This window comes from Barbus barbus (assembly GCF_936440315.1).
Source record: "Barbus barbus genome assembly, chromosome: 45".
NCBI classification, from domain to species: domain Eukaryota; kingdom Metazoa; phylum Chordata; class Actinopteri; order Cypriniformes; family Cyprinidae; genus Barbus; species Barbus barbus.
In genome coordinates, this window is record NC_136723.1 from 7,573,905 (window position 1) to 7,589,885 (window position 15,981).

Genomic DNA, 15,981 nt, shown 5'->3' on the forward strand with positions numbered 1-15,981 from the left:
AACTGATGTTCTATGAAACAATAAGCTTTAAAACACTTTTTTTTTCTTACTGTATGAATGTCAGAATGAATGTAAAATTTTCAATGTAAAGTCACTAAAATGAGAGAAATGTGATCCCTTTTTTGTGCCAGTAGGACGTCGCTGCAGCATTTTGGACAATTTGGAAGTGAGCAATTATAGTTTTTAGGCAGGCCACAATATAGGGGAATTACATAGTCTAGGCGTGATGTTGTAAGTATGTGCATTACATTATCCAAATTTCTCAGGGACAAAACCTGTTTTAATTTCGCAGTTGATCTCAGATGAAAGAAGCTGCCCTTTACCACATAATTGATTTGTTTGACAAGGTTTAATGACAAATAAAATGTAACCACAAGACTTCTTACATGTGGTTAAACACTAGCTGCAGGAGAACCCAAATTAAAATCAGAAGACCTTGAAGAACCTAAAACCAAAAATTTGCTTTTACTTTCATTTAATTGCAAAACAATTACTAGTCATCCAACATTTAATAAAAAACTTCCAAATGATAACCATTATCGGTTTTTGCTGGAAGATACATTTTGTATTGTCAGCATAGCAGTGGTAGGATATACTATGGCCCAGCTTCACAGACAATGTTTAGACTATTAAGCAATTTTTATAAACGTGCTTAGAAAACATTACTGGTGTGGATATTTTAAGATCAATCAGTGCAAGTTTCTTTGAGTTGAAACAGCTTAGACTTAGATTTTAGTCTAGGACTAGGCTTAAGCCTTGTCTGTGAAATCGGGGGTTTATATCTTTAAAATGCACCCAAAGGATGCATATAAAGTGAAAAATGAAAAGGGCCTAAAATAGACCTTTGGTGCACACCGCAAGTCTCTGAGAAGGTTCTGTCTTTAAGATTGTAGGGTGACCCCCTGAATACACACCACCTTTTCCAGACAATTTAGCCGAAAACTATGATAGGTTGTATCGAATCCAGTGCTTAAATCACTGACCTTCAAAAGTGCAGTTTGTGAACCACAGCATGTTTAAAACTAGAAGGTACAACTCCATTTGAGCTGTTATTAATAGCTGTTACAGCTGGGCTCAAAGTTTCAAACACTTAATTTGAAAAGACAAGTTGGCATAACACCAGACTCACAGCTGGAACATTTAAGGCTGGAATCAGTACAGAATTTTTGCACCGATTTCCCCCTAAATTCTCAACAATTTGGTGCTGTCAGGGCCAGTCTGCAGATTTGAGTTTACAGATTTCAAAGGAAATTGCATAGTGTATAATGGTCACAAACTCAGTTTTGTTTTAGGTTCAGACTATGATTCCATCGAGTCAAGACTTTTTTTTTTTTTTATAACACGTTTTAATTTTTTACATATCTAGAAATAAGGCAAATGTTTCTGCGTGAGTTTGTTGTGATCAGAAAACTTGATAAAGTCCGGTAGTGCTTGATCCTCAGTTGTTTAGTGTATAACGACCAGTGTTTTCTCTGTGACTGTTTAAAAAGTCAGTAAGTGTATGATGCCTACTGTTTTAAAATGTCTTTGGATTTTCACAAAGTCGAGAAGTCATGTAGCATTCAAGTAGTGAATTCCAGCCTTTAGCTTTAGAAACAATATCTGCTGGCTGCAGAGGAAACTGGATTAAAGCATTCATTAAACTACAATGGGGGGTGGTGTATATCGACAATTTATAATTAATTACATAATTAATAACAATAGTATAATCAAATAAGACATAACACTACATGAACTAGGGTTAGGATTAGTCATTAACACTACCAAAATGACCAATAGATGGCTGCAGTGAACCACATATTTTGCTCACTATAGCCCAGTGGTTCTAAACCAGGGGACCTTAAAATAAATTCAAATTATTTAAAATAAGTTATATTAAAATAATCACATTTAAAACAATCTAATTAAATAAAAAATAATCTAACCTGCTCTTAATGGACATAGCGGTCACAAAAAAAGCCTATAAACTGTAACATCTTTTAAACTGGAGGGATAAAAGTAATGCTTTAGAAATGACTCCTAACCCTTAAAATAGTTTTTACTGAGCTAACAAGCTAATATACTCACCACATGAGCATTAATTTGATAACTGACAATATTGCAAAACATTATTACAATTTACCGTATTTTCTATTTGAATATATTTTAAAATCTAATTTATTCCTGTGATCCAATCGTTACTTCATTGTCTTCACATGATCCTTCAGAATGTTGATTTGCTGCTCAAGAAATATTTCCGATTATTATCACTGTTGAAAACAGAAATTTTTTTTAGAATTCTCTGATGAATAAAAAGTTCAAAAGAACATTGTTTAAAAATGTTTTTTTGCCATTATAAATGTTTTTGTCATCACTTTTGATAAATTGAATGTGTCTTTACGGAATTAAATTAATAAAAATAAAACTTATGAAAAGTACAGTATCTGTTCTCAATACATTATCAGTTTTTTTTGTACCTTTATGGTTGTTTGAAAGAAACTTGTAACTCAAAACAGCTTTTGTTTTGTCTATCATCTTTATTAAAAATGAAGGGCACAGACTCACACCCTGTCTCTCTAGCCAACCCCTTTGAACACCCCAAACAATGAAAATCTCAAATATAAAAAGACACATACAATGAACAACTACTTCAATAAAACCTATTCTAAAATATACATACAAAGTATCCTGATCACCACATTGGCTTTGCGAAGCATGCCGCTATACAAAGGCAAAAACGTAGCAATTATACATTTATCAAATTTATGACTATTCAGAGAAGGTGTAGAGACTGTGTTTGGGCTTTGGAGGGCAACATAAGCAGAATTGCAGATCAAGAATCTTTTTTAAAAAAGCATCCAGGTTGCCAGTGAATTGCAGGCAGGGCTTATATTCTCTTCACGGCATCGTCAATCTCACTTATCTGCTCTTTAAGTTGATTCCACTGCTCTGGGTTCAGTGAAATACCTGTAACAAGCACATCAAACAGAACTCTGAGAAATAAAATACTAAGCTCACTTATAAGCAAAAGGATTACTTATTTTTCTTTTAAGTTTTGAGCTTTAGTATGTTCAATTCAATCCAAATTAATTATTTGTTCACATCATCGTAATTAATATATTAATATATTGTTACACTGTAATTATACATTTAAATACTGAGTAATGTTATTTCACTACATGTACTTACTATACGCTTAGGGTGCGTGTAATTATGCACAATTTATTGTTATTATAATAGCAAGTGTTTCTGAAATATATTTAAAATACATAGCACAATCTCTACCAGGTGCCATTTCTACTGTCACATTTAAACCCAGGAAGAGTAGCACCTACCTTTCCGGCCTGGTTTCATTTCACCATCTTGGTCCATCCAGTATTCCCGAATATCAATCAGCACTTTTCCCTTGAAATCCCGAACACTCACATACCTCATCTTTCCTATCTTAAAAAAAGGAAACAGCACATACAATATAATACATTATATAATTGTGTGAGGCTAATCTGCATTAAGTTAAGTTAAACATATACTTTTTTTTTCCAAAACACTCTTCACCTGGAACATATTGTCATTTTTACTGCTACTGCTTTTAGAGGCAGATGACACTTTTGAGCTTTCTCCACTTTTTTGTTTCTTTGATGGCTTTTCTGGTGTTGCTGGCCTCTTTTTCTTGGCCTGAAATACAGAATGTCATATTAAACACAAAGCCAGTGACATAGAAACTGTGAATTTTACATAAAATACTTCTAATACTCTGGCAACACAAAATGGGTGGTTATTCTCAATAAATATCCAAATTTGCATATGTATATACTCTTGGATGTGATGTGCTTTTCTTTGAATTGGATAAAAGTGTAATGTGAGGATATTCATTTCTATACCTTCGTCTCGACTTCACTGTCAGAGCCAGAGGTAGAAGACAACACTTCCTTCGACTTTGGCATCCTGAAAAGGAAAAACCAAACCAAAATACAGTTGTGAAAATCATATATGTAATTTGCACTAACACGTTTAGGACTATGTTGCTTGAAACAAAAAATATACATAATCTGCGTGCAGGTAAACAACAACTATTTAATGGTTGCATCCTCATGCTTTGCAGTGATGCTCTAGCATACAAGCGTTTGCAATACAAAAAATAAAATAAAAAAGGATTTACTTTCCAAAGAAGCAATGCTTACACTTTAACTTGAGTTATGCATATATTAAACAGAAAATAATCAATGGCGTCGCTCGTTTATAACCATTATAACAACCAACAAGGCCGAACGTATGCAAGATGGCCATTTGCCAACAGTTTCCTTTCAATAAACGACCTGTTATTGCAACATGTCTGCTGACATTATAGTCACGCTCGAATATTATACACAGATGCACGTATCAAATGACTTACGTGATGTCTTAAGGTAAACGTAGGGTAAATAGAGTTAAATCAGAAGCTAATTCGATGCGCGCGAACATCCGTTTCAGCAAAACCTGTGCAGAGCGCGCGCTTGCGGAAGCGCCCTTGAAGAACTGGATTATGGGAAGTGTAGTTTTTCAGCGCTTAAATTAAACAGCTATTATGGAAGTTGTAATGAAGCAACATTGATTTTTGTTTTTATTGACAGTTTTTAAATGTTAAAAAGCAAGTTGCTTCTGTGCATGACAATTAAGGATGAACACAGGAGGATGTCATCTTACATTGCTTTTGTATAATAACATTTGTTGTTAATATAAAACAGTTGCAATGAATAAGATAAATGGCTAAATATAGAAAGTGACTGAGATAAAGAAACAACATAAATCAAGTGCAAGATGTATGTTTGCTCTCTTGAAGCTGCAAAAAGACCTTAAAGACATCCTCTAAAAATGATTACTTTACAGACACATAAATATGTACTAAAATTGTAATTACATAATAGAAATAAAACATGAACAATTTGAATATGTTTTGTAAGTTGTAAGTTGTGCTGCCTCACAGTTTAGGAACTACTGAATCAAATAAAACACAAAAGAAACACGACACTGATAAGACGGATGCTTTCATAATGCTTTATTGGATCAACGGCAATAAAAAAAGAGAAGAAAAGAAAGTATAATCAAGATTTTCTGTTAATATTCTGTGACAGACTATAAATTACATTTAAGGACGTAGCCGTCAACACACATGACCCACAGCACTCAAAGCTCACATCCAGATCCAGTCTGTGCCAGAAGGGTGATGCCAGTTCTGCAATAGACAATAATTGTTTCTTGAATGCAGTGTTTGAAAATCATTCTTGATGAATTCATCACTTTTGTTCATAAAACTTGTAATATTATGACTGTTCAGCTCACCTTCGATATAACTTTCCTTGATATTTGACACCAAAGATGCTGCCATCAGTTGCTACTTCAATCATGGACAGAAGTCCAGGAATATTCACAAAGCTGCCAGACGCAGAACAGACATTATTAGACACATCCTGCACAAGACCAAAAGAGACACACCAGTCAGTCATTGTACAGTAAGTCACATCAAGAAACTTTTTTGCACGGACCACAGCTGTAATACTTCAGCCCTCCATTAAGTTGAATCCAAGAAGTAGTGCTGGATGGCCAGTTGTTGTTAGCATCCATATTTAAACAATATATTTGATCATTCTTTTTGACGCCTGCAGTGATCTGATCACCTCCAGCATCCACCTGTTTGAGAAGCCCTAACAACACAATCAACATATTAAAGGAAAAAAGGTATATCTTTGAAAATATATTTGTACATTTTAGATACATTTTAAAAAAACATACAAAAAATGTAAAAAGAACAATTGCTATATTTCCTTAAATAACATATACAGTATTTACCTATATTTAGGGAACGTTTTCACAATTTGAACTCGTGTTTATTGGCAGTAGAAGTTTAAACATGAAGAACACCTATCTTTCACTTTCCTTATAGCGGACTTACCAAAGGGTCTGTGGACAAAAACTTTTCTGTGAAAAAATTCCCAGATCAAGCTGGTGAAGATGACACCGGTTTCAGTCTTCCAAGTGTCCAATTTTTGGAGCTATAGCCATTATAAAATTAAGGGTCCCTACGAAAAAAAAAACCCGGTTTCGGCCCGGAGGACACTGTCATATGAATTCACAAATCATGGAGAATGATATGCAGTATTATTTGCATGTCTATGACAGCGCACTGCATATTTATAGCCAAAAGAAATCTGAATATCGAACCGCAAACTATCTTTACTGACGTCAATCAGCACAGCATGATTAGTTTAGAGCTTCTATGAACACTAATAATTCTGTGTTAGTGCTGCTAATCAAAGGAAAAGAAAGCAAGCACACATATGCCGCAAAGCTTCTTTATCAGTGAGAGATAGTTGGTTTATGCAATGTCAAGTGTAAAGCTTGCCCACATGAGTCAGTTTCACTGACAGCTGAACCTATACACCCCTCCCCCTCCGAGGAAACATCCCAGCTATAGGTTACAGTCGGAGCGCGGGCTTTTCAAGATTCAAGATTCAAGATTTTTATTTGTCACATACACAATTATACAGGGTATAACCAGCAGTGAAATGTAGGTCAGGTCCGCTCCAAGGACAATGCAATTATAATGTATACAAATATTAAGAAAAAGACAAGTAGAAAAAATAAGATAATAAAATAAAATAAAAGATAAAAAAATATAAATAAAAATAATGTGCAGGTCAGTATGTTGTTGACATAAATAGTAATAAGAGGAATGTGCAAAAAGTTGTACAGGGTATTTAAATAGCAGCAATATGAGGTAGAGAAAAATTATGAATAGCTATTGATATGGTGATATTTACATGGAGTCAAGTGATGTTATGACACAGAGTTAGAGTTTAGGAGCCTGATGGCCTGGGGGAAGAAGCTCCTCCTAAGTCTCTCAGTTTTTGCCATCAGGCTACGGAAGCGCTTACCAGATGGAAGCAAAGTGAATAGACGGTTACCAGGGTGATTTGAGTCCTTGATTATTTTGACAGTTCTATTTTTGCAGCGTTTGAGGTAGATGTCCTTCAGAGAGGGGAGAGCAGACCCTGGGATGCGCTCAGCTAAGCGCACAACTCTCTGTAGTGCTTTGCAGTCCTGACTGGAACTGTTTCCATACCACACTGAGATGCACTGAGTCAATACACTTTCTATGGTCCCTGAATAGAAAGTCTTCAGGATTGCTGGTGAGACCCTGAATTTCCTCAGCTGTCGCAGATGGTACAGTCTTTGCCTGGCTTTCTTAACCTGTGTTTGGATGTGTGTAGTCCAAGTCAGGTTCTCGGAGATGTTTTAGACGATAGTCATTCAGGCAAGAGGGTTTATTGCTCTATGGCACAGGGATAATGACAGATTTTTTAAATGCGGTGGGAACCACGGAGGTAGCAAGGGACTCATTAAAGATGGAAGTGAACAAACCAGCGAGCTGATCGGCGCAGGACCTCAGAACACGGCCGGTTATCCCATCAGGTCCGGCTGCTTTCCTGACGTTCACTCTCTTTAGCGCCCTCCGAACCTCATCCTCCGACACGGTGATTACAGGATCATCGCTGCTCTGCCTGCTGCTTCCTGACGTGCTGGGCGGCAGAGAAGCGCCGCCGCCGTTGCCATCGAAGCGGCCGTAGAAGATGTTTAACTCGTCGGCCAGCAACGGATCTGCTCTCACCTCCGCGGAGGATTTGTTTCCGAAGTCACAGATGGTCCTCAGTCCCTGCCACATCCGTCGAGAGTCATTGAGCTGGAAATGAGACTCAATTCTCTCTCTGTATCGGTGTTTAGCGGCTCTTACTGCGCGTCGGAGAGCATAGCACGATGCTTTGTACTCGCTCATATTCCCGGTCAGAAGAGCCTCATTGTAAGCGGCAGTGCGTGTGTTAACCGCAGCACGGATAGTTCTGTCCACCCACGGTTTCTGGTTGGAGAATGTCCTTATCGTTATTGTTTCTGTAGCTTGACACTTTTGGACATTGGAAACCGCTACACCAACCTGTTTCAGGACACTTTATCCAGGAATCCTTCATGGCCTCTGGAGATTCTTCGGAACGCGGAGATGAACAATAACCCCCCGAGGCGACGGATCAAGAAACACCGCGGGAAACGCGCAGGAATTCGAGAGAGACTCAGGAAAAGGGCTCACTGTCCTCCTCTCCCGAGCATTCTACTCGCAAATGTTCAATCCCTGGAGAATAAGATGGACGATCTTAGAGCCAGGATTAGTTTCCAACGGGACATAAGGGACTGCAACATCCTTTGTTTGTCCGAAACGTGGCTTTCGTCCTCGGTCCCGGACACTGCTGTAATGCCCAGTGAGAACTTCTCTGTTTTTCGGACGGACAGAACAGCAGAGGCCGGTAAATCCAGGGGTGAAGTTGTGTGTTTCATGATTAACAAGAAATGGTGTGATATTAGGAATATTCTGTTGTGTTCCTGCTCGCCTCATCTGGAACATCTTTCCATTACTTGCCGCCCATTTTATCTGCCCCGGGAGTTCTCATCGATCATAGTTACTGCTGTGTACATTCCACCACAGGCGGACACCGGCTTGGCTTTGTCTAAACTTCACGATGTGCTCAGCGGCTACATCAACAAACATCCTGACGCTGCCTTCATCATCGCGGGAGACTTTAACAAAGCCAACCTCAAGCAGGTCATGCCGAACTTTCATCAACATGTATCCTGTCCAACTAGAGGACCAAACACACTGGATCATTGCTACACTCAAGAATGCCTACAAAGCCCGCTCACTACCGGCTTTTGGCAAATCGGACCATGCCGCCATTTTTCTAACACCGGGATACAAACAAAGGCTCGTTCAGGAACCTCCGGTGCAGAGAGTAGTGACGCGCTGGTCCTCCCACTCAGAGGCTATGCTGCAGGCGGCTCTTGATGATGAATGATATGCACAGAACGGTAACAAAACTCTGAGACATTTACAGTCACACACAGGTGTCTTGTAAACTGTACTTCATTGGGATGTTTAGATAGCTATGTAAGAATTCACGTTCACGTTTTTAATTTTTTTATATATATATTTAACTTACAGATCTCAGTTTAAATGCTTCAGTTCGTTCTCTATTCTCTTCTATCAGTTTAAATGCTTCAGTTGTTTTGATATTATATTTATATTATAAACTTAATAAATAATTGACCTTGTTTTTTAATGGAGTCACTTATACTCATCAAGGCTGTATTTATTTGATCAAAATACAGAAAACAATTATATTATACACTATAATAAACAATAATATACACTAATATTGTGAACTCATAGGTGAGGAGAGTCAAAATGAAAAGACATCTTCACTCAGATTTGCACATAAAAAGCACATTTATTAATAGGATTTCAACTTGGACATCTGTACTGAATTAGTGTCCAATATCTGTAATGTAGCAACAAACTAAGCCTACACTCAAACATTATTTGTTGCTTATATACTGTTTCACATAAAAATTAAAAGCTACTAATCTTACAAAATAACTCTTAAGTAACTAAGACCTACCTTAAGGTAATGCCAACATATTTGGCAATATAAACTATATATAAATATATAAACTATACTGCCGTGATTTGTATTTGTTATCGATTTTAATTTTAGTTAAATAATGTCTGAATGTATTATGTCTGTATAGGTCTTTTATTAATTTTTAGTTTTATTTAATTTGAGTTATTTTAATACTTCAACAAACTAAATGGAAATGAAATTATAAATATATATATATATACTGAATTTATAAATGTATATGTATGTATGTGTGTGTGGCTGTACATATATATAGTTGTTTTTCTGTGTGTTATGTTAGAATCATTATTATACTCATACCTTTTGTTCTTTAATATTTTGAATTATTTTTAGCTTTATTTTTGTTTTTCATTTAAATGTTTTTTTTTTATTTATTTTGTTGTATGCATTTGTAATTTTTATTTAATTTCTTTATTTTTAAAATGTGTATAGGTAGTATTTATAAAGTTTATAAAGTTTTTAGTTGTTTTAATACTACAATTGATTGCTTCTGTTGTCCTCATTTGGATAAAAGCGTCTGCTAAATGACTAAATAATAAATAATAATAATATTTGGTTCTTTGTTTGAGAGATATAAACTGTAAAATGTAAATTGTATGAAAAAAAGTAAACAGACTAGTAAACTCTATAAAATGAACTGTAACTTAATTGAAATTGTAAAAAAATTGGTATTTTTAGCGGTGAAAATATATGACTGAGATTTGTCGACAAACAGCGACACCTGCAGGTTCACTTTAAACCTGCAGGTCAACTGCGGAACTGTTGGATTGGACTCCTCCGGAATTATTTTGCAGACGTACTGCAGCGATGTCGTGTAACCTTTGTTTATGACCGTGTCTATAATCGGGTGTTAAAAAGATATACATAATATTGTCATAATTGAGTCCCGATGGTGAAAAGAAAGCAGAGGAGAGTGTTGCGCTATGTGGAGGAGGGGAGTCTGATGAAGTTAAAGTCGCTTCTTCGTAAACACAAGGACCTGGAGCTGAATTTCACCCAGGGGAAGAAGCACAGAAGCCCCTTACACATCGTCTGTTCACACGGGGATGATGCAATTCTCAGACTGCTGCTGAAACATGGAGCAAATCCTCTTCAAACCGACCGAAATGGAGACACACCGCTACATCTGGCCGCAAAAAGAGCCCTCAAACATGGAAAAAGAGGTACGAGACCCTGTAACTCTTTCTCTGATTAAACCGTTTTAATGCTGTTCACCTTATTCATCGCAGCTTATGATGACCTGGTGGTGCCATTACGAAAAAACTGTCCTGAAGCCATGGATGTTTCCAATAAAGCAGGAGTGACTCCTCTTGACCTGCTCCAGTGGATGAAGCCTGAGCAGGTGCTGTGAAAATAGAGACTCTCTCTAAACCATTAAACTTGTTTCAACAGATGCTGCTGTCATTTATAGCGATGCATCTTGAAGTTAATATGTTTCATGTTAATTTAACTGAAACAGGGGGACGTCAAAAATGAATCCTCGCATGTTGATCCAGAGAAACAATGGAGAGAGAAGCTGTTGGGTGAATGTCAGGATGAGTTTTTTGAGACATTCGGGCAGTATGATGGTAAGCTTGAACATCCTGCATTATTACTATTATATTTTTGTAATAGCTGGTAATTGCACGCAATAGAGTCTATTGTAGTATATTATGCAAATGGGTCAGGTGAAGAAAATTTAGATTATTTACTTGTCAAGTTCTTAGAAATGTACTCTGTTTTCATATTGGTTTAAAAAAAAAAAAAACTTCAATAATTTTTTTGAATAAAAGTTTCGATTTCTAAAAATGTCAAGTATAAAACACCTATTTTCCTTAGACCTTGAATACGTGAGTGTACATGATCTTAATCATTTAGGTTTTTGATATATTAAATATAATTAGAAAATTAAAAAGTATTATTAATAATGTTATTGTTTGTTATTATTCATTCATTAATTTACCGGATATTCTCACCGCTTGACATTTACAACCTGCTGAAATGAACTGAACAGTCATAAAGGTCTACCGTGGTCCTCTCTATGTCACTTCCTGTTATATGATTATTTTTTTTCCCCTCAAAATGTTGGTTGCACCACATAACTTTAATTTTGTGGAAAGAAGACTTTCAAATATTAATAAGCAGTGAAGCTGTTTTAATAATTGCTTTTTTTCTAAGAAATACTAATAAAAATTTTGCCAAAGTACTAAAATTATTTTTTGATATTATTTTTTTCATTATACTTCTTCACCCTGATCATTTTGATTTCATGGCCTCCTAAATATATAAGATTATAACTCTTTATATGAAATATATTATATTAAAATCTTTAAGATATAATTTAATACAGAAAAAAATGCTCATCATAGATGAGGCGCATTTAAGTCAATGTTTATATAAATTGCATTAATAAGCCAGATCAATAAAGTGAGCAATATGCATCAGACAGTCAGTGAATGGACTGGTCCACAGGCGTACCGTCTACAGTATATTGAATGAATATGTCCTGTTTGCTCCAGATGACTTTTTATGGGATGATAAAGACGACGAAGACTTCGGAGACTGGGCAGATCGGATCAGACGGGAGTATTTTGCCAATCAACGGGCCAAAGAACAGAGGGAAGCAGCTTCTTCGGGTCAGAAAAGGTTGAAGCGGCGGAAGGATACGGAGGAAGATGAGAGGAGTCAGAGGGAGTTGAGAGCCAGGCTGGAGCGAGAGCATGAGGAGTACCTGCAGCGTGCAGCTCGTAAGGAGGAAGAGACGCGGCAGGGGAGGAAGAGGCGCTATGAGGAGCGCTGTGCCGCCACGTTTCACTGCTCCTCGAGCAAAGGACCTGAAGGACTGCTGGGATACGACGACATTCCTTGGCCCGCTCCTCGTGGCTCGCTGGAGGAAATGGTGGGCATTATGTTGCACGGTGCTGATCGATCTGATTTGACTGCTTTTCGGAAGGTGCTCCGTCGCCAGCAGGCCCTCTGGCACCCAGACAAGTTTTTCCAGCGCTGTGGAGGCCGTCTGCTGGAGTCTGATAGGCAGAGGATCCTCGACACCGTCACTGGCCTCTCACAGGAGCTCAACAGACTCGCACAAAACCTCCGATGACGTAGATATCTCTGACCTGAGCACCTCACTAAATAGCTTTCAATCAGTTTTATTTCAAGTCTGTATGTAATTGACACTTTTGAACAGTCAAATTATTCTGTCTTAGTTTATTGACATAGTTGGTTTATTGAAAGAAGATGAACAGGGGAACAATATTCTCTGCATTAATTTATTACTTGAACAATAATTTTTAGAATATCATGCCTGATGATATAAAACAAAATCCTCAATCCTTTTTTTTTTTTAATGCTTTTATTACCGAAAAAAAACTGATCACGATTCATTTTTAGATTTTTATCAATTTAGGGCTGACATTAATGATTTTCTCCCTATTTATTTATTTGGATTAGTCAATTAATTTAACGATTATCTAGTATTTTCTTATTAACCCTTTAGTTAACTTACCAATAAGTAATAACCATAACTTTTGACATTTAATATTTTGACATTTTATTCAAACATTTTCAACCATTAAAGGGATAGTTCACCCAAAAATGAAAGTTCTTTCATTAATTACTCACCCTCATGTCGTTCCAAACCTGTAAGACCTTTGTTCATCTTTAGAACACACATTAAGATATTTTAGATGAATTCCGAGAGCTCTCTGACCCTCCCATAGACAGCAATGTAATTACCACAATCAAGGTCCAGAAATGTAGCAAGGACATCTGTAAAATTATCAGAATCAGAATTAGCTGTATTGCCATGTATGTTTGCACCTATGAGGAAATTGTTTTAGTCACAGTAGCTCCACAGTGAGACAGAATGACAGCGACAGGACACAGATAATAAAAATAATAATAATGTACAAATATAGAAAATGGACATTAAATATAGCAAAATAGCACAAACACAATATCAATTCAGAATGTACAGGTATGTTTGGTGCAAATTTGAAATGTAATAAGTATGTGTGTTAAATAAAAAAAGTACCATAGTGTTGTGTGTTTCATGTTTATTGTTAAGAGTTCAAAAGTTCATGAGATGGATTGCCTGAGGTAAGAAACTGTTCCTTTGTCTGGTCGTTCTGGTGCTCAGAGCTCTAGCATCGACCAGACGGTAACAGTTCAAAGAGGGAGTGTGCTGGATGTGAGGGGTCCAGAATGATTTTACCAGCCCTTTTGCTCACTCTGGATAAGTACAGTTCTTGGAGAGTGGGGAGGGTTGTACCAATGATTCGCTCAGCAGTCCGGACTACCTTCTGTAGTCTTCTGAATGTGACGTGATGGCCAAGTATGGTGACCCATACTCGGAATTTATCCCATCCAAAGTGCACACACCACACCAGTGAACACACGCCCGGAGCAGTGGGCAGCTGCGGCGCCTGGGGAGCAGTTGGGGATTCGGTGCCTTGCTCAAGGGCACCTCAGTCGTGGTATTGAGGGTGGAGAGAGCGCTGTACATTCACTCCCCCCACCTTCAATCCCTGCTGGCCTGAGACTCGAACCCGCAACCTTTAGATTACGAGTCCGAATCTCTAACCATTAGGCCATTAGACTTCTGAGGTCAGATTTGGTAGCTGAGCTGTACCAGACAGTTATTGAAGTGCAGAGGACGGATTCAGTGATGGCAGAGTAGAACTGTTTCAGCAGCTCCTGTGGCTGGCGAAGGAAGTACAACCTCTGTTGGGCCTTTTTGGCAATAGAGATGTTGTTGCCCAGGAATCTGAATGACTCCACTGTTGTTACAGTGCTGTTCATGATGGTGAGTGGAGGGAGTGCAGGGGGGTTTCTCCTGAAGTCCACGATCATCTCCACAGTTTTGAGCGTGTTGAGCTCCAGGTTGTTAAGACTGCACCAGACAGCCAGCTCCTTAAACTCCTGTCTGTAAGCAGACTCGTCACCGTCCTGGATGAGGCCATTCAGTGTGGTGTCATCTGCAAACTTCAGGAGCTTGACAGAGGGGTCTTTAGATGCGCAGTCATTGGTTTAGAGGGAGAAGAGCAGTGGGGAGAGAACACAGCCCTGAGTAAGCTCCAGTGCTTATCGTACAGGTGCTGGATGTGAATTTTCCCAGCCTCACTAGCTGCTGCCTGCCTGTCAGGAAGCTGTTGATCCACTGACAGACAGAGGTGGGGACGGAGAGCTGAGTTAGTTTGGGCAGGTGGAGGTTTGGAATGATAGTGTTAAAGGCCGAGCTGAAGTCCACAAACAGGATCCTCACATAAGTCCCTGGTCTGTCCAGATGTTGCAGTATGTAATGCAGTCCCATGTTGACTGCATCATCTACCTGCTTGCTCTGTAGGCAAACTGCAGGGTGTCCAGTAAGGGTCCAGTGATGTCCTTCAGATAAGCCAAAACCAGTTTTTCAAATGATTTCATGACCACAGATGTTAGAGCCACAGGTCTGTAGTCGTTAAGTCCTGTTATCTTGGGTTTCTTTGGGACAGGGATGATGGTGGAGCGTTTGAAGCATGAGGGGACTTCACACAGCTCCAGTGAACTGTTGAAGATCTGTGTGAAGATGGGGGCCAGCTGGTCAGCACAGGATTTCAGACAGGAGGGTGTCACACCGTCTGGACCTGGTGCCTTCCTTCTCTTGTTCTTTTTGAAGACATGGCGCACTCCATCTTCTCTTATCTGCAGTGCAAGTATGGAGGAGAGGGGGGTTGCAGGAGGTGTGAATGGTGTTTTTTCAAACCTGCAGTAGAACTCATTCACATCATCTGCCAGTTGTTGATTCTCCACAGTGCTGGTTCTGCCGAATGATCACCAGTTCTTCCCTGGTGAAACTGATCGTGTTTGACAAACAAAAAACAGGAAAAACTAACAAAAACACTAAAACAACTGGAGAGCCAAGCACAATCTTGAGAATTCATGTGACATCAGTGGTTCAACCGTAATTTTGTTCGCAAAGAAAATAAAAACAACGACTTTATTCAACAATTTGAACTCCTCCACGTCATCCTGGCGCCATTTTAGAGAGTATCCACTGAACGTAAACAACGTATGTTATTCTGTATCTGCTGTGCCATGCGGATATGTTTTCTACGTTGTTTACGTTTTGATTGGAACGAAAACAACGTATCTGCGTGATGAAGCTGACACAGTACAGCGTATGTTGTTTACATTCAGTGGATACTCTCCAAAACTACATTGCTGTCAATGGGAGGGTCAGAGAATTCTTTGTTCCGAATTTGTGTTCCGAAGTTCTTACGGGTTTGGAACGACATGAGGGTGAGTAATTAATGACAGAATTTTCATTTTTGGGTGAACTAGCCCTTTAAAATCCTTAGCTTATAAATAAAGTGGCTCAGGAAATGAGGCTTTGAGTCTGTATAAATGTCAACAAGCTGAAAAATAAAACCAAAGTTTTTTGAGATGATGTAATCTTGTTAAATCTGATTTCATCAAATTGGTATCGAAAAAAGTATCATTCGGGAACCGGTATCGAACTCAAGTATCGGTATTGATATCGAAA

The 15,981-nt window shown here is 38.1% G+C and overlaps 2 protein-coding genes across 2 annotated transcripts; one reads left to right on the plus strand and one right to left on the minus strand.

Annotated features, from left to right (window-relative positions):
* Positions 1–2,496: 2,496 nt before the first annotated feature.
* Positions 2,497–4,518, minus strand: LOC306863930 (activated RNA polymerase II transcriptional coactivator p15-like). Its single transcript, XM_079407529.1, has 5 exons — positions 4,373–4,518; positions 3,861–3,924; positions 3,535–3,654; positions 3,315–3,423; positions 2,497–2,946 (listed from the first exon to the last, which is right to left on the minus strand). Exons 2-5 carry the CDS (start codon positions 3,921–3,923, stop codon positions 2,867–2,869), a joined length of 372 nt encoding a protein of 123 aa, XP_079263655.1. The 5' UTR covers position 3,924; positions 4,373–4,518; the 3' UTR covers positions 2,497–2,866.
* A 5,725-nt stretch (positions 4,519–10,243) lies between these two features.
* On the plus strand, positions 10,244–13,502 carry LOC306863914 (NF-kappa-B inhibitor-like protein 1). Its single transcript, XM_079407509.1, has 4 exons — positions 10,244–10,642; positions 10,709–10,821; positions 10,939–11,047; positions 11,978–13,502. Exons 1-4 carry the CDS (start codon positions 10,369–10,371, stop codon positions 12,559–12,561), a joined length of 1,080 nt encoding a protein of 359 aa, XP_079263635.1. The 5' UTR covers positions 10,244–10,368; the 3' UTR covers positions 12,562–13,502.
* The last annotated feature ends 2,479 nt before the right edge of the window (positions 13,503–15,981 follow it).